Source organism: Oncorhynchus kisutch, linkage group LG26 (assembly GCF_002021735.2).
Source record: "Oncorhynchus kisutch isolate 150728-3 linkage group LG26, Okis_V2, whole genome shotgun sequence".
NCBI classification, from domain to species: Eukaryota; Metazoa; Chordata; class Actinopteri; order Salmoniformes; family Salmonidae; genus Oncorhynchus; species Oncorhynchus kisutch.
In genome coordinates this window covers 11,782,371-11,810,346 of record NC_034199.2, presented here as the reverse complement: position 1 = coordinate 11,810,346, position 27,976 = coordinate 11,782,371, and the positions used below count along the sequence as shown (strand labels likewise).

At 40.2% G+C, this 27,976-nt stretch overlaps 1 protein-coding gene across 2 annotated transcripts; it reads left to right on the top strand.

Annotated features, from left to right (window-relative positions):
* Positions 1-3: 3 nt before the first annotated feature.
* Positions 4-27,976, top strand: LOC109870989 (activin receptor type-1C). Of its 2 annotated transcripts, XM_020461722.2 has the most exons (9): positions 9-275; positions 3,888-4,118; positions 18,552-18,803; positions 19,099-19,329; positions 19,630-19,797; positions 22,837-22,993; positions 24,435-24,559; positions 25,010-25,140; positions 25,619-27,976. In XM_020461722.2, exons 1-9 carry the CDS (start codon positions 206-208, stop codon positions 25,742-25,744), a joined length of 1,491 nt encoding a protein of 496 aa, XP_020317311.1. In that variant the 5' UTR covers positions 9-205; the 3' UTR covers positions 25,745-27,976. The 2 variants fall into 2 exon arrangements, with proteins under 2 accessions (XP_031662024.1, XP_020317311.1); XM_031806164.1 differs by lacking the exons at positions 24,435-24,559; positions 25,010-25,140; positions 25,619-27,976 and adding an exon at positions 23,094-23,431 and having other exon boundaries at positions 4-275.

Below are 27,976 nucleotides of genomic sequence, written 5' to 3'. Positions count from 1 at the left end.
GGGCTGGAGCGTTAAATCCCTTTAAATTCCAGTTGACAGAGGCGGAGCAAATCACCCTGCTGCGTATTCAGTTCTCTCACTTGTTATTTAGAGTGGAGCAATGCGAAGTGTGCACATGACGGATTTACCACGAAAGTAATGATTTACTCTAGGAAAACGGTTTAGACAGGCGTCCGCGAACCAAGCAGATGGTGCTCCTCCGGCCATGACTCGTACCAGGCTCCCCACGGTTGAAGCGGCGTTGATATTTCTATCTGTCGCACAGCTGAGCACAGGTAGGCTATATGACAAACGTTCGCTGAGTTTCTTATTGAAACTGTGCGACCACTGCATGTATCATGGGTTGTTTAGGCGGTAATTGTAGGCTCTTTTGCTGTGTCTGATGCTCAGTGCTTGACGTGCAGGAGCTCACCGGAGTACTGGCATATCAAACGTTCTTCTGCATGAGCTTCTGGTCCTTTTATAGAATATTAGCTCAAAAGCATTGTGCGGCCCCTGCACCTAAATATAAACCGTACCGGCACCCAAAATGATTACCGGGACCTATTTCAGTCCAAGTTGAGTACTGCTTATGCTGGAACGTTTGATAGTTAGACTTCAAATTTACAGCCTGATAGTTTGAGGAGACTCCGTCATATGATGACTGCCGTTCATGTACGATACAGTTTGCTACATATCTTTTTGTGAACACGTTTTGTACCCCTGAACAGTATGCGATATCTACACTATAATCATCTGAAAAATAGCTAATGTTAAAAGATCAGTCTTAAACGTGGTTTATTTTTGAATCAACTTGATAGACGTTGACAGGTTCATGTGCAATATGACTTGTGTCGGCTACTATGTCATAAACCTAATTTGCTCTATAGTGTTAAAATGAATTGTATTTTCCTGAGGCTCAATTTATTCCACCTTTTGTCCAATGAACCGAACACAAATGTTAATAGCTTTTACATGTTTATTTATTATTATTACGGTGATTTTAAAACTTTTTATTTACAGTACTATGATGGGTAGATGTAACGTTATCTCATGATTAGAGGCTCTTTACATTCAACAGTGAAGCCCCTGATAAAGTAGGAGTTGTTTTTCTTACTTAGGCCTGTTTACAGAAAATAGTTAGATATTACTCATTCATCTTCCCTCATTTTCTAATACCAGGCATTTTCAAGGGTTTTGGTTGGACCATATCTTACCATAATGTTGTATGGTATGTGCCTTGATGGTGCAGACTGTTTAAGAGACTACAGAAGCTATGTCATATTATAGTGTACTATGATCTAAAATCCTGGCATTGGCACTTATTCTGCTGATAGCTGCGATTTCGAAGAAGGGTCTAATTGAGTAAAGGACAGCACGGTGCTTGCTTAGTGAGGACCGCTCCTTCTTTTAGATTCGGCTCACACGAGGCTCGAACCCAGGACCTCTGCATTGCTAGCACACGTGAAGATGTTTCTGAACACGTTTACATTTATGTGGAAGCAACCTTCATGACTGATGAGAGGGTTAGAGGGACAAAGGTTGGCATGTTTGGTTGTAGCCTCTGACTTTCTCACTCATCATTATTAATGAATAAAATAAAAAAAATCTTAATCATGGCATCCTCCATATAGCCTAACTCTCGCACACTCACACATGTAATAGTTTTTTTTCTTCTTGTGACTACTGATACTTTTTTACATTTATAATTAGTACGTTTTATGTGTTTTAACAAACCTTTTTTGTACTTATGTATTGTATATTGCAGTGGAGGCTGCTGAGGGAGGACGGCTCAATAATGACTGGGACGGAGCAAACGGAATGGCATCAAACACATGGAAACCATGTGTTTGATGTATTTGATACCATTCCACTGATTCTGCTCCAGCCATTACCAAGAGCCTGTCCTCCCCCAGTTAAGGTACCACTGACCTCCTGTGGTATATTGCTTCCAACCAAACCTGCACACGGTTTTAAAAAAAAGCATATATATATACTTTTTTTTGTCTATATTGTTGTTTATAACCTGTTTCTTTTCTTTTTTGCAAATAAATTAAACTTAAAAGTAAATACTAACCTTTTTGACTACTTTAATACACTAAGTGAATTTTGTCCAAATGTACTTATGACTTCTTCAAATAGGGGGACTAGATATAAGTGCTTTCATTTCTAAACAGTATAACAGATATGAATGAAAATAACCCTTAAATAAAATGATGTTCTGTAATGTCGCCTCATATGAAACATTTGATCCAAAATGCTGGAGTATAGAGCCAAATGGAAACATTTGAGCTTCACTGTCCAAAGACATACACTCCCCTCCTTATGCATAACACATTTTAAGATGCATTACAAGGTTAAATTTTTCAACAAAAATGAACAATTATTACCGTAATTCTGGTCATTTGCATGACAATCATTATCCAAAATTCTACAAGCCCATGGGGATAAGCAAGAACAACAAGTGAGACCCAATCATCACTATAAGATAATTGAGGTGACCATTAAACCATTTACAGTATATGAGTTGCTTGTAGTAACAATTGCAGTGAGGTTTTATAGTGATTTGTCATGATTGTGAACCACAGATGGCAATCAAGACATAGTATCCAGAGCCACAGGTTGCCTGCATGTCAGAGCTGGTTTCCCCATTAGTTAGATCTTTATTGTACATAGGCACTGTGTAATTTGCTGCCTTTATGAGTAGGTATAAATTACCAGACATCCAACTGTTCACAATAGTGTGCCTCTTATGCTAGAAACTCTCTTGTATCTTAGTGTGTCTGTCCATGCTTGCCATACAACCCTCTTCTTTCGCGATAGCTAATGGGAAGGGCAGTGTATAATGTAAACACTCAATGGTAGATGGCGCGGCAGGTAGCCTAGTTTCGATCCCAGCTTAGACGGGCAAAATCTAGAGGCAGGTTGCACTGCAGCTGACCAATTGCTTCCAGACCCTCGGGTATGTGTGTGTGTGTGTCTCTGTTGAGTTGTGAGCATAAAGACACGTTTCCGTTCACTAAGTTAAGAGACAATAAAGTACATCTTATCAGGGACTGACCCTGCAATTAAGGTGTGTTTTGGTCATCATTTAGTCAGTGTCAGGTAGCCAGACCTATTTGATGCCTACTTCTGCAGCAAAAAGTTTTCTCGCTTTGTCAGGAATATGCGCAATCTGGGAAACTGGCCCAAAGTCTTTTGTGACTGTGTGTGTATATACAAAAAATGAATTCATACTTTTATTAAAAAGTGGAATTCCAACTTCATGATGAAGTCACCCAGGAATCTTGTGAAGGCATACGTGGACAAGTGAAGTCATTACCACATTTCACTGTTTTGAACACAACATACATTTGGAATGGATTAGCCTGTTCATCTTCCCATCAGTAGTGTTGGCGAACATCTGAGGGCGTTCTGATATTCAGAGAAATCAAGCTTCGCTCAGACATGCAGCAGGGACCTGAGAGAATGATCCGAGAGATTCCCTACAGGTCCAACCAGGCAAACCTCTCTGCCCTTATAAAAGATGGACACAGATCGATAGTATAGACCTACCTCCTTTATAAGCAGGAAAGCCATGCTGTCCTCATCGCTTTATCAAATCAGGACAGGAGTGTGTAGAATCTCCAAGAAGAGCACAGGATCATCTGGGTGTTAATATCTGGGTTCTAAATGAACAGGCATTATACTTGTTTCCCCCGCCACTGAATGATTAAAAAAAAGACTGTTTTCCATGCTGTAGCTGATATGGCTTTGTCCTAAAACATGAGTTATACAGCTGTTAATGTTCTTCAGAAGTCTAAGTGGTATGCAAAGCCTGGCAAGAAAGGCTCTAGAAAATCACAAACGTAAGAGTTGTACGAAGACATGTCTTAAGCCAGACGTCTGATGTCACCCTGTCGTTCCAGCTCTGAAGTGTGTGTGCCAGCTATGTAACAACAACACCTGTGAGACGGGCGCGGACGGGGCCTGCTGGAACTCTGTGATGCTGATCAACGGGAAGGAGGAGGCCGTCAAGTCCTGTCTGTCCCCGGCTGAGATGAGGGGACAGGTCTTCTGCTACAGCTCCCGGAACGTCTCCAAGAGGAACTGCTGCTTCACAGACTTCTGCAACAACGAGACCCTGCATCTGCATCCAGGTAGTTACGAAGCTTTGATAGTTCGTTTTATTTATTATCACTTTTGGTGTCATTTTTGCAAGTATGTGGTAAATTTTCAAAACTTTTAGTCAAATTCAAAACCGATAATCAGAAAGGCAATTTTCAATTGACTAAGTACAACACACAAACTTATACACTCACTTTTCACCACTGCTTTACTAAAATTGCATTGGCCAATACAGTACAGTACCACCGTAATATATGTCATTTAGAGTCCACACATTTTGGTATGTGACCCCAGTGGGAAAACTGGTATTGCTAGTGCCATGCTCTTATGAACTGAGCCACGTACAGGGCCACTACAATATATAAGTACAATAAAATACAATACACAATTACAATACAGGTGGAAGATGTATGATTGCCATCCCGATGAGCGTACCACCGTCCTTCAGGCCGTGGATGAGGCATGCAATGATTTCAATCCAGACCAACAGTGCCTACAGAAAGTATTCACACATCTTGGCATTTACCACACATTTTTTTATGTTACAGCCTGAATTTAAAATGGTTTACATTGAGATTTATTCTGTCACTAAGCCTACACACAATACCCCATAATGTCAAAGTGGAATTATGTTGTTAGATTTTTTTTAAACATAAAAAAGAAATGAAAAGCTGAAGTGTCTTGAGGCAATTAGTATTCAACCCCTTTGTTACCTCAACTCTGTACCCCACACATACAATTATCTGTAAGGTCCCTCAGTTGAGCAGGGAATTTCAAACACATATTCAACCACAAAGACCAGGGAGGTTTTCCAATGTCTCTCAAAGAAGGGCACCTATTGGTTGATTGGTAAAAATAAAAAGCTGACATTGAATATCCCCCTTTTTTTTAAATAAAAATTTTGAGCATGGTGAAGTTATTATTTACACTTTGGATGGTCACTATAAAGATACAAGTGTCCTTCCTAAATCATTTGCCGGAGAGGCCAATGGTGACTTTAAAACAGTTAGAGGTTAATGGCTGTGATAGGAGAAAACTGAGGATGGATCAACCACATTATAGTTACTCCACAATACTAACCTAATTGACAGTGTAAAAAAGGAAGCTTTTAATAAAAAATATTCCATAACATGCATTCTGTTTGCAACAAGGCACTAAAGTACTGCAAAAAAATGTGGCGAAGCAATTAACATTTTGTCCTGAATACAAAGTGTTATGTTTGGGGCAAATCCAATACAACACATTACTGAGTACCACTCTCCATATTTTTAAGTGTACTGGTGGCAGCATCATGTTATGGGTATGCTTGTATTCATTAAGGACTGTGGAGTTTTTCAGAATAAAAAAGAAATGGAATGGAGCTAAGCATAGGCAAGCTCAGAGAGGAAAGCCTGGTTCAGGCTGCTTTCAACCAGACACTGGGAGATGAACTTGCCTTTCAGCAGGACAATAACCTAAAACACAAGCCCAAATCTACACTGGAGTTGCTTACCAAGAAGACAGTGAATGTTCCTGAGTGGCTTAGTTAGAGTTTTGAACTTAAATCTGTTTGAAAATCTATGGCAAGACCTGAAAATTGTTGCCTAGCAATGATAAACAACCACAAATTTTACAGAGCTTGAAGAATTGGACAAATGTTGCACAATCTAGGTTTGGAAATCTCTTAGAGACTTACCCAGAAAGAGTCACAGCTGTAGTCACTGCCAAAGGTGATTATAACCTGTATTGACTCAGAGGGTTGTATAATTGTCTAACCAAAATATTTTAGTTTTATTTTCCATATACAATACCAGTCAGAAGTTTGGACACACCTACTCATTCAAGGGATTTTCTTTATTTGTACTATTTTATACATTGTAGAATAATAGTGACGACAATAACACACATGGAATCATGTAGTAACCAAAAAATATATATTTTATATTTGAAATTCTTCAAAGTAGCCACCCTTTGCCTGATGATAGTGTTGCACACTCTTGGAATTCTCTCAACCAGCTTCATGAGGTAGTCACCTGGAATGCATTTCAATTAACAGGTGTACCTGGTTAAAAGTTAATTTGCGGCTTTAATGTGTGTTATGACAAGGTAGGGGTCATATACAGAAGATAGCCCTGTTTGGTAAAAGACCAAGTCCATATTATGGCAAGAACAGCTCAAATAAGCAAAGAGAAACAACACTCCACTCACTCACTACCGGTCAAAAGTTTTAGAACATATACTCATTCAAGGGTTGTTCTTTATTTTTACTATTTTCGACATTGTATAATAATCGTGACGACATCAAAACTCTGAAATAGCAAGTGGAATGATGTAGTAACCCCCAAAAAGTGTTTAAAACAAATCTAAATATATTTTATATTCTTCAAAGTAGCCACCCTTTGCCTTGATGACATCTTTGCACACTTGGAATTATCTCAACCAGCTTCATGGTGAATGCTTTTCCAACAGTCTTGAAGGAGTTCCCACATATGCTGAGCACTTTTCCTTCACTCTGCAGTCCAACTCATCCCAAACCATCTCAATTGGGTTGAGGTTGGGTGATTGTGGAGGCCAGGTCATCCGATGTCGCACTCCATCACTCTCCTTCTTGATCAAATAGCCCTTACACAGCCCGGAGGTGTGTTTTGGGTCATTGTTCTGTTGAAAAACAAATGATAGTCCCACTAAACGCAAACCAGGTGGGATATCGCTGCAGAACGCTGTGGTAGCCATGCTGGTTAAGTGTGCCATGAATTCTAAATAAATCACAGACCGTGTCACCAGCAAAGCAACCCCACACAATAAAACCTCCTCCGTGCTTTACAGTTGGAAATACACATGCAAGATCATCCGTTCACCCACACCGCGCCTCACAAAGACACGGCGGTTGGATCCAAAAATCTCAAATTTGGACTCCAGACCAAAGGACAGATTTCCATCTGTGTAATGTCCATTTCTCGGGTTTCTTGGCCCAAGCAAGTCTCTTCTTATTATTGGGGTCCTTTTGTAGTGGTTTCTTTGCAGCAATTCAACCATGAAAGCCTGATTCACACAGTCTCCTCTGAACAGTTGATGTTGAGATGTGTCTGTTACTTTGGACTCTGAAGCATTTATTTGGTCTACAATTTCTGAGGCTTGTAACTCTAATGAACTTATCCTCTGCAGCAGAGGTAACTCTGGGTCTTCTATTCCTGTGGCGGTCCTCATGAGAGCCAGTTTCATCATAGTTCTTGATGTTTTTTTTTGACTGCACTTGAAGAAACTTTCAAAGTCAAGAGGCGTATACTTTCTTAAGGCATTTGTATGTCAGGCTTAGATCCGTCGTGACAAAAGGTTTTCCCCCAGGTGCATGAACAATGAGGATATTTACTGAGCTTTCGATGACCACCTATGGCCAAATACTCAAGACAGGCTTGATGCAAACTAGTGCCTGCTAAACATTGTTTCTTTATGTGATGTTCAGTCCAATTTTACTAATGTTTTTATAGTATGTGATATTTTGGAAAATGTATTGTGCTTTAAATGCCAGGATGTCACACTCCTTTCGGATTTTCACCTAGTAGAATTCGCTGCACACTTGAGGAAGAGAATCATATTTTGAGGCCCATGTCTGTCTGACAATAGCTGACGCTCTGTACCAAAATGAATGAATGGCGGGAATTGACGTAATTGCGTATTAGATGACACGTTCTCAGAAGGAGGTGCCTAGTATGCTGTTATTTATTGCTTAATGCATTCAATTTATACTAAACAGAATGTTATAAATAGTATGTCGTACGATTTGTAATTTTAAGTAGTAGGCAAGACAGATTTCAGAATATTTTTTTCTTCACTTTTTTGGAATCCCTAAATAGCCCAATATCCTAGAATAAAAGATCTTGTACTCTTCATATCCTCTGATTTGACACATCTGACTTGCTCTATACAAGTATTTTTTACAGTAAGTGTCATGAGGAGCTTAGAGTCGTTGAAACAGGTTTTTTAGTGCTGGGCTTGAACATCCTTTAGTTCTTCAGGTCCAGGGTTAGTAATAACTGCATTACAAGAATCCAATATACATTTAAGTACATTGCATACCAATCATCATTATCATTTTAGACCCTGGTGTTTTAATGTGAAAAATAATCAAACACATAGCGAAAGCAACATTCTTGAAAAGTAACATTCATCAATTGTTGATCCCCTTTGGTTATGAATGGATTGGATTAGGATGTTGAATTGCCTGCTGATGTTTTGGAAAAGAAACGGTACACTTGCTGAGGCCGCTCTGTTTAAGAGATGTACTGACTACACTCTACCCTCTCTTCATCAGTGCCTGTTCTCAGCCCTTAATAACAGTTCCCCTGGTTACCAGATTGATTATATGTACTGAAGCAGAGCGGTCCAACTGCTTCCAAATTACCCGAGCTTCAGTGGTGACCTGTCATTTATTTATGTCTGTCCCTCATTTTAAGGTTAACCCTGTTATGTGAACTAAACTCTCATTTTAATGTATTCCTTTTAAATCTTTTTTTTCAAGAGAGACATTGAACATCTAATTGTCAAATCATAGGGTAAAATCAGATGAGCTGGTTCTACTCTTTTTGGCCATTTTCTGGTGTTTTGTGGTGGAAAACTGAGCAGGTCGAGCGTAACATGTCAATCCTGTTACCCATAGGTTACAAATATTTGAACATTTTTGTTAAGCTTGCATTCAATTGTCACTCCCTGTTGTACACAACAAGCTTCCATTCCCCATGTGACAGGGGGGTTTATGGCTGATTTTAAGATGACAGGGTCCACCCTGTTACCTTTATTTGGCACTTACTATAGTAAATTGAGATGGGAAAACTTGTTTTTTTATGAAGTTGAACATGTTGATAAGCAACTGCTTGCTAAGGTTACGATTAGGGTGAGGTCTAGAATAAGGGTTAAAGTTGGGGTAAGTTTATGGCTAGGGTCAGTAAATGGTTAGTTAAAATGTTACTATCCAAATGAAGTGTTACTGCTATGCAGTGTTGGAAAAAGTACCCAATTGTCATACTTGAGTAAAAGTAAAGATACCTTTTTAATAGAAAATGACTCAAGTAAAAGGGAGTCACCCAGTAAAATACTACTTGAGTAAAGGTCCTAAAGTATTTGGTTTTAAATATACTTAAGTATCAAAAGTAAATGTAATTGCTAAAATATACTTAAGTAGTAAAATAAGTGTAAATAATTTCAAATTCCTTAAACATCCTCTCACTGTCACCTGCATTTATTTACATGTATGTGTAAATATTTGTATGAACATAACAAGATTCAACAACTGAGATGTGACTAACGGAAATGGAATAATGTGTCCCTGAACAAAGGGGGGGTCAAAATCAAAAGTAATAGTCAGTATCTGGTGTGGCCACCAGCTGCATTAAGTACTGCAGTGCATCTCCTCCTCATGGACCGCACCAGATTTGCCAGTTCTTGCTGTGAGATGGTACCCCACTCTTCCACCAAGGCACCTGCAAGTTCCAGGACATTTCTGGGGGAATGGCCCTAGCCCTCACCCTCCGATCCAAAAGGTCCCAGATGTGCTCAATGGGAATGAGATCCGGGCTCTTCGTTGGCCATGGCCAAAACACTGACGTTCCTGTCTTGCAGGAAATCATGCACAGAACGAGCAGTATGGCTGGAGGCATTGTCATGCTGTGACACACCACCCAAGACCACGACGGACCCTCCGCCTCCGAATCGATCCCGCTCCAGAGTACAGGCCTCGGTGTAACGCTCATTCCTTCGACGATAAACGCGAATATGACCATCACCCCTGGTGAGACAAAACCACGACTCGTCAGTGAAGAGCACTTTTTGCCAGTCCTGTCTGGTCCAGCACCGGTGGGTTGTTGCCGGTGATGTCTGGTGAGGATCTGCCTTATAACAGGCCTATAAGCCCTCAGTCCAGCCTCTCTCAGCCTATTGCAGACAGTCTGAGCACTGATGGAGGGATTGTGCTTTCCTGGTGTAAATCGAGAAGTTGTTTTTGCCATCCTGTACCTGTTCCTTCAGGTGTTATGTTCGAATGTACTGATCCTGAAGTTTTCATAACTGTGACCTTAATTGCCTACCATCTGTAAGCTGTTAGTGTCTTAATGACCGTTCCACGGGTGCATGTTCATTAATTGTTTATGGTTAATTGAACAAGCATGGGAAACAATGCTTAAACCCTTTACAATGAAGATCTGTGAAGTTATTTGGATTTTTACTAATGATCTTTGAGTCCTGAAAAAGGGACGTTTCTTTTTTTGCTGAGTTTATTAAGCAAACCAGATGGCTCCATTTTCTTATTTTTTTTAAAGTTACGGACAGCCAGGGGCACGCTGCAACACTCAGACAATTTACAAACTACGCATTTGTGTTTAGTGAGTCCGCCAGATCAGAGGCAGTAGGGATGACCAGGGATGTTCTCTTGATAAGTGTGTGAATTAGAAAATGTTCCTGTCCTGCTAAGCATGCATAATGTAATGAGTACTTATGGGTGTCAGGGAAAATCTATGGAGTAGAAAGTACATCATTTTTCTTTAGGAATGTAGTGAAGTAAATGTTGTCAAAAAAATATAAATAGTAAAGTACAGATACTACTAAAGTAGTACTTTCAAGTATTTTTTACTTAAGTACTTTACACCACTGCTGCTATGTTTATGGTTATTTTCGTAAAGAGTAGACCACATGACGTTAGCCCATTACAGTTGGAATGTTAGATGTTTTATTCGATTAGGATCTCTTTTAGCCCACCAAGGGCTACTCTTCAAAGATTCCTTTTAGAAATGTAAAAACATACAGAAAATCTATAGTAACATGTGTCTGTGTGTGTATAATACTGTATCTGTCTTGTCAGAATGACTGCCTCCATGTTGAGGGAAACCATTGGAGCCGTCTGTGTTTTGGGGAAAAATGAAACGAGGTACTCTATTTCAAACAGCTGATGTTGATTTCTATAAATGTGCCTATTTTCATACCGTCTCATAAACATTGAAATAGAGGTATTGTGATAAAGAAGGTTTGAATTTGTCAAAAACGATGAATGACATGAGATTGCTTCCCTAACACATGCCGCCCCCAAAGTAGCCTCCCAACATTAGACAAAAAAAGATTAGTATCCTACTCAAAGCACATGGGGAAGTAGATATGTCCCAAGTGCATCCAACTGATATGCATGTTGAAAAACATTCCAGTATCTTTTAACCAGTAGGGCAATGGAGGTTAGAGGCTGATTTCCTGTTGTTTTGCACTTTTCCTAGAGTGATTTTCTTTGCTCTACTGGGACATGTGATAGAATAGGCTTTTAGGTAAAAGGGAAAGACATGTTATGAAATAGTTGACTTGGGTTGTCGACTTGTGTTCACATATCTGACTCTGTGTACAGTTCTCACTCTGTGGATGTTGCAAGACATCTTACTAGATGAGGACACTCAAAGACTATTGCTGTATTGGGGATAGCTAAGGCCACCAGGTCAAACAAACATGACACCACTTGAGCTTTCGCCTGGGGTAACACAAAGCAACTTCATACAATTTTAGTTGCATTTATTACCACAAGCCCTTCCTCTCCACCAACCTCCTATGGTTGCAAGTGACATCTCAAGCAACTTTGCTGTTACATGAAGCAACTCATTTTTTAAAAAAGTAACCTTTTTCTCTAGGCATGTCGGTTAAGAACAAATTCCTATTTACAATGACAACTCACTGTTCCCCGGTAGGCCAACTGCCTTGTTCAGGGGCAGAACGAAAGATTTTTAATTTGCCAGCTCGGGGATTTGATCCAGCAACCTTTCGGGTACTGGCCCAACGCTCTAACCACTAGGCTACCGACCTCAACTCAACCACGATTAAAATTGCATGCAAGAGCCAATCAAATTGAAGCTGCTTGTTTGAGAATTCCAAACTCACCCCATGTCATCTGCTGCAGTACGTTGGTGGTTCACAAATTATTTGTTTATCCAACCATTTAGTTATTGTAACAGCAAGGATATATAAGACATGCAGCCTGTAAAATATTGCTAGCTAGCCAAAATGACATTGCAAACACCAAGACAGCTAGCTAGCTAGCAACAAGCTAACCACACTAGCAACGAACTAAGATAGCTAACACAGTTCAATTAGCAGAATGTCAGCCAAAATCCATCTCAATACAGTCAAATCTATCTTCTCCCATTGCCGGCTAGTGAGGTTTCCTCTCACTACTACATTTGGTAGTGAGTGGAAACGCCAAGCGGATGCTTCACATCTATACATCCGGTGAAATATCTGTCTCATTGTTCTATCTGTGGTGCTAGTCTCTGTTCTGTCAACGCAGATCGTAGGTTGTGCTGCACAGCACTGACAGCTTTGACATGACAACTTGGTCGAAATTCTGAACCTTCGAATGGATCATGTGACAAAGGTTTGATTTGCGCAACTAGTTGCAAGCAACAGCAAATCAAGGTTGGATAGATCCAGATGAAACTTAAAGTTTCAGATGAGCAGCTTATTAGTGTCAGGGGGGTGTCTTGTTTTGCACGCTTTGTATAACATGCAGCATGACAGGGTCTTTATAAAACAACATAGCTCTTTATTAGCTAGCTATAACTGGCGCGTTCATGTGTCTTCGGTCATGATCAACAGAAAATACCTTATGACCTGGGTAGTCTTAACCAATCAGTGCAGTATGATATGACGTTAGAATGTAACCAATTACAATTCAGTATGTTGACACAGATGAATATTACAGGGGTTGTTTCACAAAGCAATAGAAAAGCAACTCTGTTGCAAGCAGCTAAAATGACGTGCAAGTTGTGTAACAACAGCTCTACGCTGAGTGCAGTTTCGGTATTGTTGATTTCAAGGCTATTTTCAACTTTGAAAAATAACTGTTCAACATAGAAAGAATACTGCTTTAGTGCATTTATTTTCCATTACTTTATTATGACATAATTTTGTATTACTTTTTTACACTAGTAGTGCCATGGGAATTCTAGCATTCTAATGTTATCGAAGTGTGAGGTTTTGAGAAGGAGATGTTGTCCCTGAAATGGTTGTTCCTAACCAAATTGTCCCCATCCACCCACTGAAAAAAAATAATGGACTGTAAAATGTCAACTGCTCATTATTTAAACATAATGACAAGGTTATACTTGCACTGCATTAGATTAGGATTATGTCTGGCAGTACATGGATGATTTCAGAGTCAAGATCCAGTCAGGTCCATAATTATTGGCACCCTTGATAAAGATGAGCAACAAAGACTGTATAAAATAAATAATGTAAATACTGAGCTATATTGTATGCTCCAGAAAATAGGAAAACGTTATACTAATACAATTGCTCAGAGAAATAGATGTGGTTGAACAAGTAGCCTAATACAGAAAATCTTTAAAAAAGATAGGGGTCAAAATGATTGGCATCCCTGTTTTCAATACTCTATCACCCTCCCCTTATGTTTCTGAGATTGGAGAACACATTGGGAGGGATCTTAGACCATTCCTCCCATGTTATCCTTCGCCTGTGCTTATGGACTGCTATCTTCAATTCAAACCACAGGTTTTCAATGGGGTTCAAGCGGACTTGAGACTGAAATGGCCATTGCAAAATGTTGATTTTTGCGGTCAATTAAAAATGTATTTGTGGATTTTGATGTGTGCTTGGGGTTATTGTCTTGCTGGAATATCTATTTGTGGCCTAGTGTCAGCCTCCTGACAGAGGCAACTAGATTTTTATCTAAATTGTCCTGATACTTGGTATAGTTCATGATGCTGTTGACCTTAACAAAGGCCACCGGACCAGTGGAAGCAAAATAGCCCCATAACGTCAAAGATACCCCACCATATTTGACCTTAGGTATGAGGTGCTTTTCTGCATATGCTTCTATTTTTTGACGCCACCACTGGTGTGCGTGGCCAAAGAGCTCTATTTTCATGTCATGTCAGAGCACTGCCTGGAGATTGATAAAAAACATTAGCACTTGGATTCGAAACGGTGACAATGTTATCCTCACAAGGGTCGTGTGCTAGGTTATTGAAAACAAGGGTGCCAATATTACCCTATCTTTTTTTGTCTTTATGCTAATAATTATGGACCTGACTGGACATATCACCAAGATTTATTTTTTATTTAATTATTTCAATTTTACCCCCTTTTCTCCCCAATTTCGTGGTGTCCAAGTGTTAGTAATTACTATCTTGTCTTGGCGTCGCCCCACGGACCTCCCGGTCACGGCCAGCTGCGACAGAGCCTGGGCGCGAACCCAGAGTCTCTGGTGGCACAGCTAGCGCTGCGATGCAGTGCAGCGCCACAAGGAAAGGTACAGCCAGAGCGGCTTGTTATAATCCAATCATTGCAGCAGGCTCAACCGATACCCCGCCCATTTCTTTACAGACAGAAGAACTAGCCAATAGTTGTTTATAGCACACAGCACTTCACACTGAGTGAAAGAAACATGCGTGCTGGCCGCTGAAAATCACGATCACGGATAATTACAAAACATACTTGTGTAAAAATCGTATTCGGAAGATTCTCCATATCCGTTACTAAATTTGTCTGAATACTCGGCACTCCCCTACTGTACATGTAATCAGGGCTGAAAAGTGACTCGTCGCAGGAATAAATCATATAACATTTTATTTGTCACATGGTAAGCAGATGTTAATGCGAGTGTAGCGAAATGCCTGTGGTTCTAGTTCCGACAATCCATTAATAACCAATGAGTCATCTAACCGAACAATTTCACAACAACTACCTTATACACACAAGTGTAAAGGGATAAAGAATATGTACATAAAAACATATGAATGAGTGCTGGTACAGAACGGCATAGGCAAGATGCAGTAGATGGCATCGAGTACAGTATATACATATGAGATGAGTAATGTACAATATGTATACATTATATTAAGTGGCATTATATAAAGTGGCTAGTGATACATTTTTTACATCAATTTTTCCATTATTAAAGTGGCTGGAGTTGAGTCAGTATGTTGGCAGCAGCCACTCAATGTTAGTGGTGGCTGTTTAACAGTCTGATGGCCTTGAGAGAGAAGCTGTTTTTCAGTCTCTCGGTCACAGCTTTGATGCACCTGTACTGACTTCGCCTTCTGGATGATAGCAGGTTGAACAGGCAGTGGCTCGGGTGGTTGTTGTCCTTGATGATCCTTTTGGCCTTCCTGTGACATCGGGTGCTGTAGGTGTCCTGGAGGGCGGGTAGTTTTCCCCCGGTGATGCGTTGTGCAGACCTCACTACCCTCTGGAGAGCCTTACGGTTGTGGGCGGAGCAGTTACCTAGTAAACTGGCCACTGACTGTATGTTGTAGACCCTATTTTAGTTGTTGTGCTCACCATCGGTTGAGCCACCGCATGCTCTTGAATACAGGGTGGGCGTCATGTTTTGTTTGATTTAATGTACTAAAATGTGAATAACATTTTAATTTCAACTTTCAAATTGTACCACAAAGATGGTTGGAGGTCAACACATCAGCCAATGTTGATTTTGAGTGAGAATATATATCGTTTTAAATTAAACTGTCAATCTTCCATAGGAAACCTTTTGAAATCATAGAAATATAGATAATAAAATTGACATTCCCATTCAAGTTTAAATTAAACAGAGGGTGGGCCGGTGGCCATCTTTCTGGTAGTAATTAGGGGTTCACAGCGAAGTTATGAACCTATTGTTATTCTTAGATTCTAATTTGGCACACAGAAACTAGATGCCATGAGTTACTTGGTAAAAAAGTAACTAGGTGGCACTTGTATAAGCAGTCTCTCTTAAACCCTCATATCTGCTCGTGTAACCTAGAGACTTGAAACTATGTATGTAGGTGTCTTTCCTCATGCTGAAGAAATTTGCATCAAAGACCCATAATGTCTATCAGGATAGATTTTCCTCCATCTTGGACATTTGGGAAAACCTTAGAAAAACGTCTTCTCATAAACCATAGGACCAAATGGCACCAAATTCGGAATGTAGACCCATGAGGCGTATTAACTTAGTTTGGGTAAAAAGATGGCTGACTTATCTACAAATCAAAAATCTGATTTTTATGTGTCCATTTAAATCCACTCCACAGTGGCGTATCAACTTGAAATTTATCATCGCTATCATGGACATCCCTAAGATGAACCACGCTGAATTTGGTATTTATGTAAAAAAACAACAACAGGGAAACTAACACATTCTTTGCATATATAACGCGAAGGCTGAAAATCGCCTGCAATCATCTCCTCCTGAACCATACGTCAGATTCTCCACATATTTTGTATTTAGACCCACTACATCAGTGTTTAATGGTTTTGAGATGTGTTTTTGTTGCATTCAAATATGGCCGCACTGTAACTATAGATGCACATATGCTAATGAAAAAATGTATACTTAAAAAATCTTTCTCATGAACCATAAATCAGATTGGTTGATCAGATTAGGTCCTGATCTATGGATTTCACATAACTGAGCAGGGGTGCCAGTTTATGGTAGTGAAATTAACATTACATTCTCTGGAAACAGCTCTGGTGGACATTCCTGCAGTCAGCATGCCAATTGCACACTCCCTCAATGCTGGAGAATGTGTGGCATTGTGTTGTGTAACAAAACTGCACATTTTAGTGTCCTCTTATTGTCCCCAGCACAAGGTGCACCTGTATAATGACATGCCGTTTAATCAGCTTCTTGATATGCCACACCTGTCAGGTGACTGGATTATCTTCACAAAGGAGAAATGCTCAGTAACAGGGATGTAAACAAATGTGTGCACAAAATGTGAGAGAAATAAGCTTTTTGTGCGTATGGAACATTTCAGGGATTTTAATTTCAGCTCATGAAACATGGGACACTTTACATGTAATTAGCCTAATGAATTTGAGAATGATTAGTTGCTGCATTAAAAGTGGGCCACGCTACACCACTAGATGGCACCATATCACACCAGGGATATGAGAACTGAACCGATGGACATGGGGCCATGAAATTTGGTATGTTTGTCTTATGTATATGTCCTTAGAAGCTGTGTGAATATAAATTCACTGCAACCTTAGCTGCACCAGACCAGTTGGTGGCACTATAGATGTCATTGGCAACAGTGGCACCATGGGATACTATAGCAATAACTATAGATCAAGTAGACTTTGTCTCATGAAAATTAATGTTAGATTAAAATTATGCAGATGAACAATGTGAAACATTTTGAAAATAATATATATATATAAATATTTCCTAAAAATATTTCCTTAACTTAAACCATTAGCCAAATTGACCACAGAATTGGTATATAAAATCAATACTAGACTAAACTTCACTAGCGTCATCCTTGTGGTATTTGAGAGATAAACATGGTAATGCTTCCTCTGATTGTCCATAAAGGAAGGTAGCGCCTACATGCTAGAGGGCTTGCTTTGTCCTTTCTGTTATCCTGTGAGTCCCGGTCATTGCTGCTCACAGCTATATTTAGACGTGAACATTTACATTTCATTTATATTTCAATAGTGTACCGGCTAAATTGCAGTGGTCTGAACTTGGGATAGGCTCATTCTACCGATGACGGGCACAACACGGACACCTCAGATTAGGTAAAATAGGTTCTTGGCTACAACATACGTGTTTACATGTTTTTTTCGTAAAAAAAATAATTTTGTCAAATGATACAACTGTTTGATAACCCTGTTTGTAAGCTTTCAAATTATATCAAACTCAACTGTTTTTTCAGTGATGAAGGCATGGATGTAGGGTGTGGTATGCAAAATGGGTCAACTTTGAGCACCTCTGTTTTGGCATTCAGGTCATTTGCATTAACCCATTTTTGCATTGACTCAATGCACACTCACTGGACTCTACCCACAGACTCAGACATACTGACACTCCAACAGACACGCTCACACACACACACACACACACACACACACACACACACACACACACACACAAAACACACACAAAACACACACAAAACACACACACACTGCTGCTACTCTGTTTATTATCTATCCTGATTGCCTAATACATTTGAACCCTTACCTACATGTACGTATTACCTCAACTACCTTGTATCCCTGCAGATTGACTCGGTACTGGTACTCCTTGTGTATAGCGTCCTTATCTATTGTGTTACTATTTTCTATATGCTAATTTTCTTACATTTGAAAACGAGCTCGTAAGTAAGCTTTTCAGGGTAAAGTCTACACCTGTTAGATTTTAATTTGTTTCGGTAGAGATTTCACATTTTGATCAGAAGCTGCAAACAGCATGTAACGACTACATTATTGGTAGTAATGGGTGTAAAGTGGTTGGAAATCACCACTAGAGGACATGGAAATATGAAGTATTAGCCTATGTATGATTTGGGTTCAGGAAGTTTTTAATTTAATGTAAAAATCCCCATCCACCTTTTTAAACCTTATATCCCAAATGTGTGGGACCATTGCACATTCATCTACTGATCAAGTCTTGTTATTGTAAGACCATCTTTGTTTCTTACATAGTGTACTTACAGTATGTTGCTGTGTCTGTGTAGGCTATGTAGAGAGGCCTTCGGAGGAGCCCGGCTGGGGCAGACTGGAGCTGGCAGCAGTCATCCTGGTGCCCTCTACCCTGCTCTGTGTGAGCATCCTGCTGGGTGTGTGTGTGGTGCAGAGCCAGCCCTGTGCCTACAACCGGGCCCACAAGAATGACGCGGAGGAGCCCCTGGATGACCAAAGTCTTATGTCCCCCGATAAGTGTCTTAAAGACCTCATCTACGATATGAGCACCTCCGGCTCAGGCTCCGGTAAGAGAGAGTCTATACATGAATGGTTCAATGTACAGTCATAGAAACATGATCACTACAATGGGCATCCCCCATCAAGTCCATGGGTCTCTAATGGGGATTTTATTTAGGCATGCATGGGGGAGAGCAGGTAATGGTGCTCTGATAGATGGACCTCATAACCAACTTGGTTTTAATTTAGAAAATTGGGCAGCAAGTGTGAGTAACAACACACTGAGTTCAGAGATTATAATTGGATTATGTTCCTGATGGAGCATTTGCAACGGATTCATCTGATTTTTGTTTTGTTTTACAGGGCTACCACTGCTGGTACAAAGGACAATAGCTCGGACCATCGTGCTGCAGGAGACCATTGGGAAGGGCCGCTTCGGGGAGGTGTGGCGAGGGAAGTGGCGAGGGGAGGACGTTGCGGTGAAGATCTTTTCATCCCGTGACGAGAGGTCCTGGTTCAGAGAAGCAGAGATCTATCAGACCATCATGCTCCGACACGAGAATATCCTGGGATTCATTGCAGCTGATAACAAAGGAACTTATTGACATATTTGGTCCTAATAGCACCCTATTCCCTATATAGTGCACTACTTTTCACCAGCGCCCTATATACTATATAGGGAATAGGGTGCCATCTGGGAAGTATCCTTGATATAACTGCCCTTGGTATGCTATTTTGACTATGTCGTGACTTCAGCAGGAAAAGCTCTTGGCCCTAACTACATTTCATGTCATGTACATTGTTTTAAGGTGTGACAAGAAGATTTCTCAAGTATGACTGTACACGTACACTAACCCCAGGTGTATGACCATGCCCTTTTGCTGTCTTCTGCAGATAACGGCTCTTGGACCCAGCTGTGGCTGGTGACCGAGTACCACGAGCACGGCTCCCTGTTCGACTACCTGAACAGGTACACAGTGTCTGTGGATGGCATGATCGTTCTGGCCTTGTCCATCGCCAGCGGCCTGGCACACCTCCACATGGAGATCATTGGCACTCAGGGTGAGGTGTTGGCACCTTTACCTTCCCGTAATGGGAATTTAAGATGACTATCATTTTTAGATTCAGAGTGATTGATATAATGTAGCATATTTAGAGTCTCTGTATTCTACAGGTCCACAGATATACCACGCCCTACAAGGCTTATTTGTAGTGTGGTATAGGCTTCAATAACAATAGAAAACCTGTGTATCTGTCAGTCTAGTTTTGGACTGATGCCATTCCCACTTTAGATATTCTATTGAACATCCCACAGGATTGGCATGTATTCTTGTAGTGGAAATAATGATTCACCAAAGGTCAGAACTATAATTACAGGGACTTGGCGAGGGCCTCCTTTTATAACAGAACAACCATAGAAAATCCTCTTTCTAATCTTAGAAAATATACTTTCCAAAGCACACTTATTTGTGTTGCTAGTTACTTGCAGATGTGAGCTTGTTGCATTCACAAAGATAGCCTTATTTCTATACAAATTGTTTCTTCTGAATTATTTTTCTTTAAAATGTTTGCACAGTACTACTGTTAATCTATTGTTAGCATCTATTTTGCAAGGGCTATATAACAGTGACAGCAAACATCTGTCGATGTTAGCAAGTTATTGAATAGACATGAAATATAACCAGGGTTGGGGAGTAATGGATTACATGTACATGTAGTCCGTTACATGTAAGGGATTACAAAAAACTGGTAACTGTAAATATTGTAATCAGGCTTTTGTAGGCTACAGCCCAAACTATGTCTTCCAATGGTGCGACTGCTGTCGGCATCAGAAGATTATCCAACTTGAATAAACGCTTGGAGGTAAGGATGACAGCAGTGGTGTAGTCTACGGCGATACAGATAACACGTATTATTGATATCTACATAGCGCATTAACGTGAATCACACTGCTGCTCTGTCATTTAGCTATTTGCGACTTATGGATTGTGGTTGTTGTGGACGGCTGTTCACAAATCTAAATATGTATTTGAACCCAATAATGGTTGAATTCAAGAAGTTTAAGCTGCCTATCAATCATTGTTTTTGAAACCAGTGGACAGCCAGTGAAATATGCGCTCTTGCAACAGCTGCATCGTGCAGATCTCAGCCTATGGAATAACAGCTGCATAGTGCAGATCCCAGCCTATAGAACAACAGCTGCATAGTGCGGATCCCAGCCTATGGAATAACAGCTGCATAGTGCAGATCCCAGCCTATAGAATAACAGCTGCATAGTGCGGATCCCAGCCTATAGAATAACAGCTGCATAGTGCAGATCCCAGCCTATAGAATAACAGCTGCATAGTGCAGATCCCAGCCTATAGAACAACAGCTGCATAGTGCAGATCCCAGCCTATGGAATAACAGCTGCATAGTGCAGATCCCAGCCTATGGAATAAAAGTGGGGCTTTTATTGCTCAATCTAATTCATGCTGATAAAAATAAATCATCTATATGCCTAATGGAGACATGCTCAAACTCTCACACTTTTGATAGACTTAAAGGGGCAATCTGTAGTTGCTACATCCATTTTTGGACTTATAAATGATATATACATTACCAGTCAAAAGTTTGGACACACTCATTCCAGGTTTTTTCTTTATGTAAAGACATCAACATTATGAAATAGTACATATGGAATCATGTAGTAACCAAAACGTGTTTAACAAATCAAAATGTGTTTTATATTCAAAGTAACCACCCTTTGCCTTGATGACAGCTTTGCATACTCTTGGCATTCTCTCAATCTGTTTCATGAGGAATGCTTTTCCAACAGTTCCCACATATGCTGAGCACTTGTTGGCTGCTTTTCCGCCACTCTGCGGTCCAACTCAACCCAAACATCCCAATTGGGTTGAGGTCTGGTGTTTGTAGAGGCCAGGTCATCTGGCCCTTACACAGCCTGGAGGTGTGTTGAGTCATTGTCCTGTTGATAAACAAATGATACTCCCACTAAGTGCAAACCAGATGGGTTGGCGTATCGCTGCAGAATGCTGTGGTAGCCATGCTGTTTTAGTGTGCCTTGAATATTCAAAAAAAAATCAGACAGTGTCACCATCAAAGCATCAGCACATTATATATGGTCAGTCCTTGCATCCATAGCTCTTTCTATTAATCTGAGAGTGGTTACATTTCTCCAGGCCCATCCCTCAGTTTTTTACCAAAACAGGGGTGACCATTTTGTTATTGTTTCATCTGTGGATTTGCCCTTTTAAAAAGCTGTACATTATCAAGATATCAAATTGTCACCACCAAATAGGTAAGCAATAGGCCTATAGCAAATGCAGCATATGGCATTCATTTTTCAGTAGTGCTCAAAGCATGCCATTCCATGAGGGCAGCATTATTTTTCAACCTGAATCAATGAGCCCAATCAGTCCTCCATGACAACAAAATCATGGACAACAGAGTAGGGCTGGCTATTAAGTCCTTAGTTTTAGGGTTATGCTCAGGTAAAACAATTTGGCTAATCTATACTTCCATATTTCCAAGTCCTATTCTTGAAGATCAAGGGGTATAACATTTACTGGAATGACTGGAATTCTGATAGACTTTGGTTTTTAATGTAAAGATAGAACTTAATCATATTATTATTATTATTATTATATGTAGTAGAAAGCGATGGGTTAGAGGAAGCCTACATAACCAACCCATAAAGTAAAATTTAACATCCATATATGGCCAGCTTTGTAAACTTTAACATTGCTTTATCCTGCAATAGATGTTGTTCAATTGGTAACATAATGTTTGTCTTCTTCTAATGCCTCTTCAGGGGAAAGTAATCTAAAAGTAATTGAATGTAATCAGATTACATTAGAGTTTGGGTAGTCCAAAAGTTACATTACTGATTACAATTTTGGACAGGTAACTGTAACAGTTTACATTTAGAAAGTAACCTACCCAAACCTGAATAACTATGTTGTAATGTGTGCATCCATTCATAGCACTAGACATGTATTTTGCAAGGGCCATACAACAGTGACAATACACCCATGTATCACTTTAGCAAGTTATTGAAATGACATGTAATAAAACTATGAGTTGTGATGTGTTTTACAGGGAAACCTGCCATTGCCCACAGAGACATCAAGTCTAAAAACATTCTGGTGAAGAAGAATGGGACGGCTGTCATAGCAGACCTCGGATTGGCTGTGAAACACGACTCCAGTACCAACATCATTGATATACCGTCCAATCACAGAGTAGGAACAAAGAGGTAACTAGGCAGCTCAGAGAAAATACCATGGGCTTGTCTATTGGCCACTTTGATCAACTTTTTCAATTATTAGTATTTCATCTTTTCATATCCTTTTTAGAGAGATGGAGGGAGCAATATTGGCCGACGATCAGGATGGTCTCACGTTGACTTTGGGTGTGTCCAAAATGCCACAGCTCGAGTCAGAAATGGTGCACTAGGGAATAGGGTGCCATTTGGGACGCATCCGAGACTTAACATCTCCCTTGCCCTCGTTTGTTTATGAAATTGATGGCTAGCCGACAGGTATCCTCTTCCACGCGCTACCTCCATCATTCAGAGCTCCTATTTTTAGGACACCATGTGCCGTTTGTTAACTGTTAATATAGTGATGGGACCGCTGCTCACATGGAGCCCTGTCTTCTGTCTATATAATAATAAAATGTCTTTGTCTGTGTATCTCTGTGTGCCTGCTGCCTGTCTGCTGCCTGTCTGCATGGTGGGAAATTAACTTTTTGGTCCAACAGCCACTGGTGCAAGATTCTTTTACTGTCCAAAATGTATTTTTCTCTGTAATTACACCAAAAATCACCCCCCAAAAATGTATTACTAGTAAGAAGTAATGGTTTATATTTCTTAATTTCCTTTCATTTTTGTGACCTGCTTCTTTTTAAGCAAAGTATGTTAAAATGAATCATTTCGATCCATTAATCCAAACAGATAAACAGTTCTACAGCTGAACATCAAGAATCAACAAAGTGCCTGCCCTGCCACAAAATGCTGAGTGATGCAGCTTATTTAATATTATAGTTCAGGGCTCAATGCTGACATTTTTTACAAGAAGTACATGATGTTCTCATAAGTAGAAATGTAGAAGCACAATAATAAATCAAGGAGAGCAACGACTAAAGGTTAATGAATAAACATTTTTTGGGAGTGATCCATCCTCAATCAAGCACAGTCATTAGGTGAGACAAAAATGTTCAGCTGGCCCTTTAAGGGACAAGCACTTGCTTGTCTGTGATGGAGAAGGAAAAAAATAATCTCAGACTGCGATGTCTTCCTAGCAGCAGACAGTTGCAGCAAACTCAAACTAACTTTGATAAACAACCTAGAATGTGAACACTGTCCAAGAAACAACGACAAAGTCACACTTTTAGTAGCCTTTCTTGTCAGTTCGACAAACCACTACGTGTGGGCTTTGGATAGAAGAAAAAAACAGTTCCCAAATGCTCTGTGTGACCACCTGCCAACATGGCGTGTGAAATATAGCTATAGTACATTCTTACCCGCCGATGACAAACTATACTCTCATTTGGTCGGGTGGATGGTGATCATTTCCAACCCTGCCTGTCTGTGTATCTCTGCCAGGACGTTGAGTGTCTTCAGATGCGTCAGTGTTGACTCACTCCCCCTAATACCCTGTTGGTTTGTAGTTAACGAGTTCATCCTCCCTCGGCAGGTACATGGCCCCAGAACTGCTGGATGACACGATCAATATTGGCAGCTTTGAGTCATTCAAGCGGGCAGACATCTACTCCCTGGGCCTTGTATTCTGGGAACTGGCAAGGCGGTGTTCCATCAGGGGTACGTCTTTTTAAAACTCTTAGTACAAAAGCGACCGGAAGCAAATCCAATGGAAGGCTACTAGAAATTGCAGTATTTAAAGCTGAAGCTAATACTCTATTCCCTGTATGCACTATAGGGTGCCATTTGTGACACCTTCAAGTTATTTAACACTTAGTACAAAAGCAACATTAAGCAAATGAAATGGAAGTCGGGAAGTCTAGTCTGTGCAGCTAATGCACTCAGAGAAATGACACTGGAGTAGTGATTGATGCAGTTACTGGTTTATTGGGTAGGCGATGCATAAACTTTATTCAGTGATTCATCATTTAATGAATATTAATCAATTATAATTTTACCACTGATATTAAGTAAACACAATTTCTCATATTGCCATGGAACTGATGAAGGGTGGTACATTTGTGCCAGGGAAATGAAGAAATGTGCTTGTTTCCCCCCACCCACCCACAGGACTTCAAGAAGATTTTCAGGTGCCTTACTATGATATGGTGCCTTCAGATCCTTCTGTGGAGGACATGAGAAAGATGGTCTGTGACCAGAAACTGAGACCCAACATTCCCAACCAGTGGCAGAGCTGTGAGGTGAGAGATTTTTATTTTGACTGGGATAGGGTTGCAACTTTCCCAGCTTTTCCAGAAACCCCGGTTGGAAGATTCCTGGAATCGGTAGGGAATAAACAGGAACTCCGTGAATCCTCAGAACGGGAAGCCTAGGAATTTTTGGACAAATTTTACAACCCTAGACTTAAAATTTTTTTTTTTATAATAATTTAGCTTCCACTACAGAGCCATAGGGCCGACTGAAGTCAGATTGGGAATACAATATACTTATTGTATATTAGCTTGGTTAGCATTTAGAATTGTACCTCTGTAAATTGAACTGCTGTTTTTGAGGAAGGTTTTACTTGCAATGACTGATATGGGGTTGTCTAACCTAACTTATTTGAATGCACTTACTGTAATTCCAAGTTGCTCTGCTCTGGACAAGAGTGTCTGCTAAATAGCCAAAAATGTACAATTTTGACCTGTTGATTGAACATGATCCTTCTTGCTTCACCAGGCACTGCGGGTGATAGGCAAGCTGATGCGCGAGTGCTGGTATGCCAACGCTGCAGCTCGCCTCACCGCGCTGAGGGTCAAGAAAACCGTCTCTCAGGTGACTGTACTCAAGGACATCAAAGATTAGCTAGCCCACTGGCTGGCGCACCAGAATGTACTGTTATTGGTCTGGAGCAAAGCATCCTCAAGACCACGCTGAAACAAGAAACACTCAGCTGGGTCGTATTAATTAGAAACCAAACAAAAGAAAATGGGGAGGGACTACCTAAACCTATCCAATAAGACATTCTCATTACAAAAGGTTTTGTTGTGGTTAGTAAATGTAGGTTTTAGCACGGTGTTACAAATGCCTGTATCGCAAGAATCAAGATTTGTTTTGTTTTATGAGCGTTCATGTCCGCCTGTTCTCGTGAAGTCTTTTTGGTCTCATCTCCTTCGCTCCTTCTGTGCTGTTTGCACCTTCCCACTTGCACACACACACACACACACACACACACACACACACACACACACACACACACACCAAGCCTTTCCCCATGCCACTCACGTCGAACATTAAAGATGTTCTATTTGCATTTGAGGGTTGGTCCAACAGAATTGGTCACATGGACACCCAAACACAATGAGACATTATTTTACTGTAACAGAGGAGAAGTTACCTTTTCTAACGACACCTTTTTTATGTCTCGACTCCCAGACCCTCCTAGAACTGGAGGATCAGTGAACATGATTGTGGAACATTTAATGCACAGTTTCTGTCACACTGTGACAGAAATGCAGTACTTGGTACCAAGTTCCGCTATGAGTATTTTAGCCACATAGTGTTAATGTGCTAGCTGTCTAGTCTGTTTTTATAAATGTGCAATGAGCATAAGAAGCAGCATTTTATATAAGGTAGGCCACTTGATTCCAACATCTGAACAAAGTGGACAGGCTAGTATGCTGTTCAAACAGTTGGAGACGGACAGGAGGTTGTGTTCAGAACAGTTCAACTGTTCTAGCTACCTTGCTAGCAAGTAAATAGATCCACATTGGCTAGACTTTAAATGTAGAGATTAGCTGGCTACTCACTAGCACGTGGGCTTGTGCTTGAGAGATTGTTTATGAGACCTGTTTTAATTTTCTATAATGCCTGTTAAGAGAAGTTGGTCATTTTTAGTGCATGGTTCAGGTAAAGAAAATAAAAAAAGGGCATTTTCATAGACTTGAAAGCCAGATCAGTGATTATTGCAAACAAACAGGTTAAATACTATTTGATAAAACAATGTAATTATTAATGGGTCTTATGGTTGTGGAAGGCTTATATTTAGCCTAGGTATAACTTCAAAAGTCTTGAATTCATTCGATTATTCCTGACCGTTTGAAATGCGGTGTCTTGACCTTTTAATTGTGCAACAAAGCTTATTTAAAGAAAACATTTTTTTAAATCAAGATGTATATCGTGAATCTGCCATATTTAGATAAGCGTTTTAGGCCATATCGCCCAGTCCTATATGGTGTGCACTAATGAATACGACCCAGCAGTGAGCATGCTCAGCTTGTGATGCCAATAGAGCCTGCTGTGGTTCAGCAGGGAACACTCCTGTCCAGCCCTGTAGTGTGTGACTGCCTGGAACTGGATCAACCAATCCAGAGGAACAGGAAATTAAACTGTGACCTATCAGAAGAAGATGGATGATTTACAATGTACCGATTTCCTCTGCTACCTCAGATGTTTTTAAGTGCCCAATGCTTGAAGTTGCACATTGAACGCTTTGTGCCATATTTATACTGTATGTAGTGCTAGGCAACATGCAAAATGACTGTAAATGCTAAATGTTACTGAGTAACACACTCACTGCTATGCCTGATTTGTACAGGACACACAAGGTCTATACCCATAAAGATAATTGTTACTTGGGAGCTGCCCCTCCCTCCCCCAACCTATTATATTTGTCATCTATATATATATTTTTTTATATAAGACTTGAAAATAATGCCTATTTCAACTATACTATGTATTTAAGTCAAACATAGTCCAATATGTTGTATAATAAAATAGATGATTTTTAAAGGTGCAATCTGCAGGTGTAACAATGACAAAGCCGGCAACCCACCCCTGTTTTTGTCAACAGCTGAGGGATGGAGATGGAGAAATGTAACTACTCTCCAATTCATAGACGGGTGTGGATGCAGCGACTGATCATCCATGATATCAAAATGATAGTTTTCACCATGTTTTGAGGCTATACAATGCAAACAATTGCATTGTTTACAAACCATGGAGTAAAACAAGCTTGCATTTTCGGTTCTGATGTGGTACGACAGTCTTACTAAGCTCATGACAAAATGTATAAATTATATTCTTCAAGAGTCAATA

Excerpts from the sequence above, each read along its gene's own strand:
- LOC109870989 (XM_020461722.2), top strand. The coding sequence starts at position 206 with ATGACTCGTACCAGGCTCCCCACGGTTGAAGCGGCGTTGATATTTCTA. Across the intron at positions 276-3,887 it reads TGTCGCACAGCTGAGCACAG|CTCTGAAGTGTGTGTGCCAG; the intron begins GTAGGCTATATG and ends CTGTCGTTCCAG. Across the intron at positions 19,798-22,836 it reads GGAGATCATTGGCACTCAGG|GGAAACCTGCCATTGCCCAC; the intron begins GTGAGGTGTTGG and ends TGTGTTTTACAG.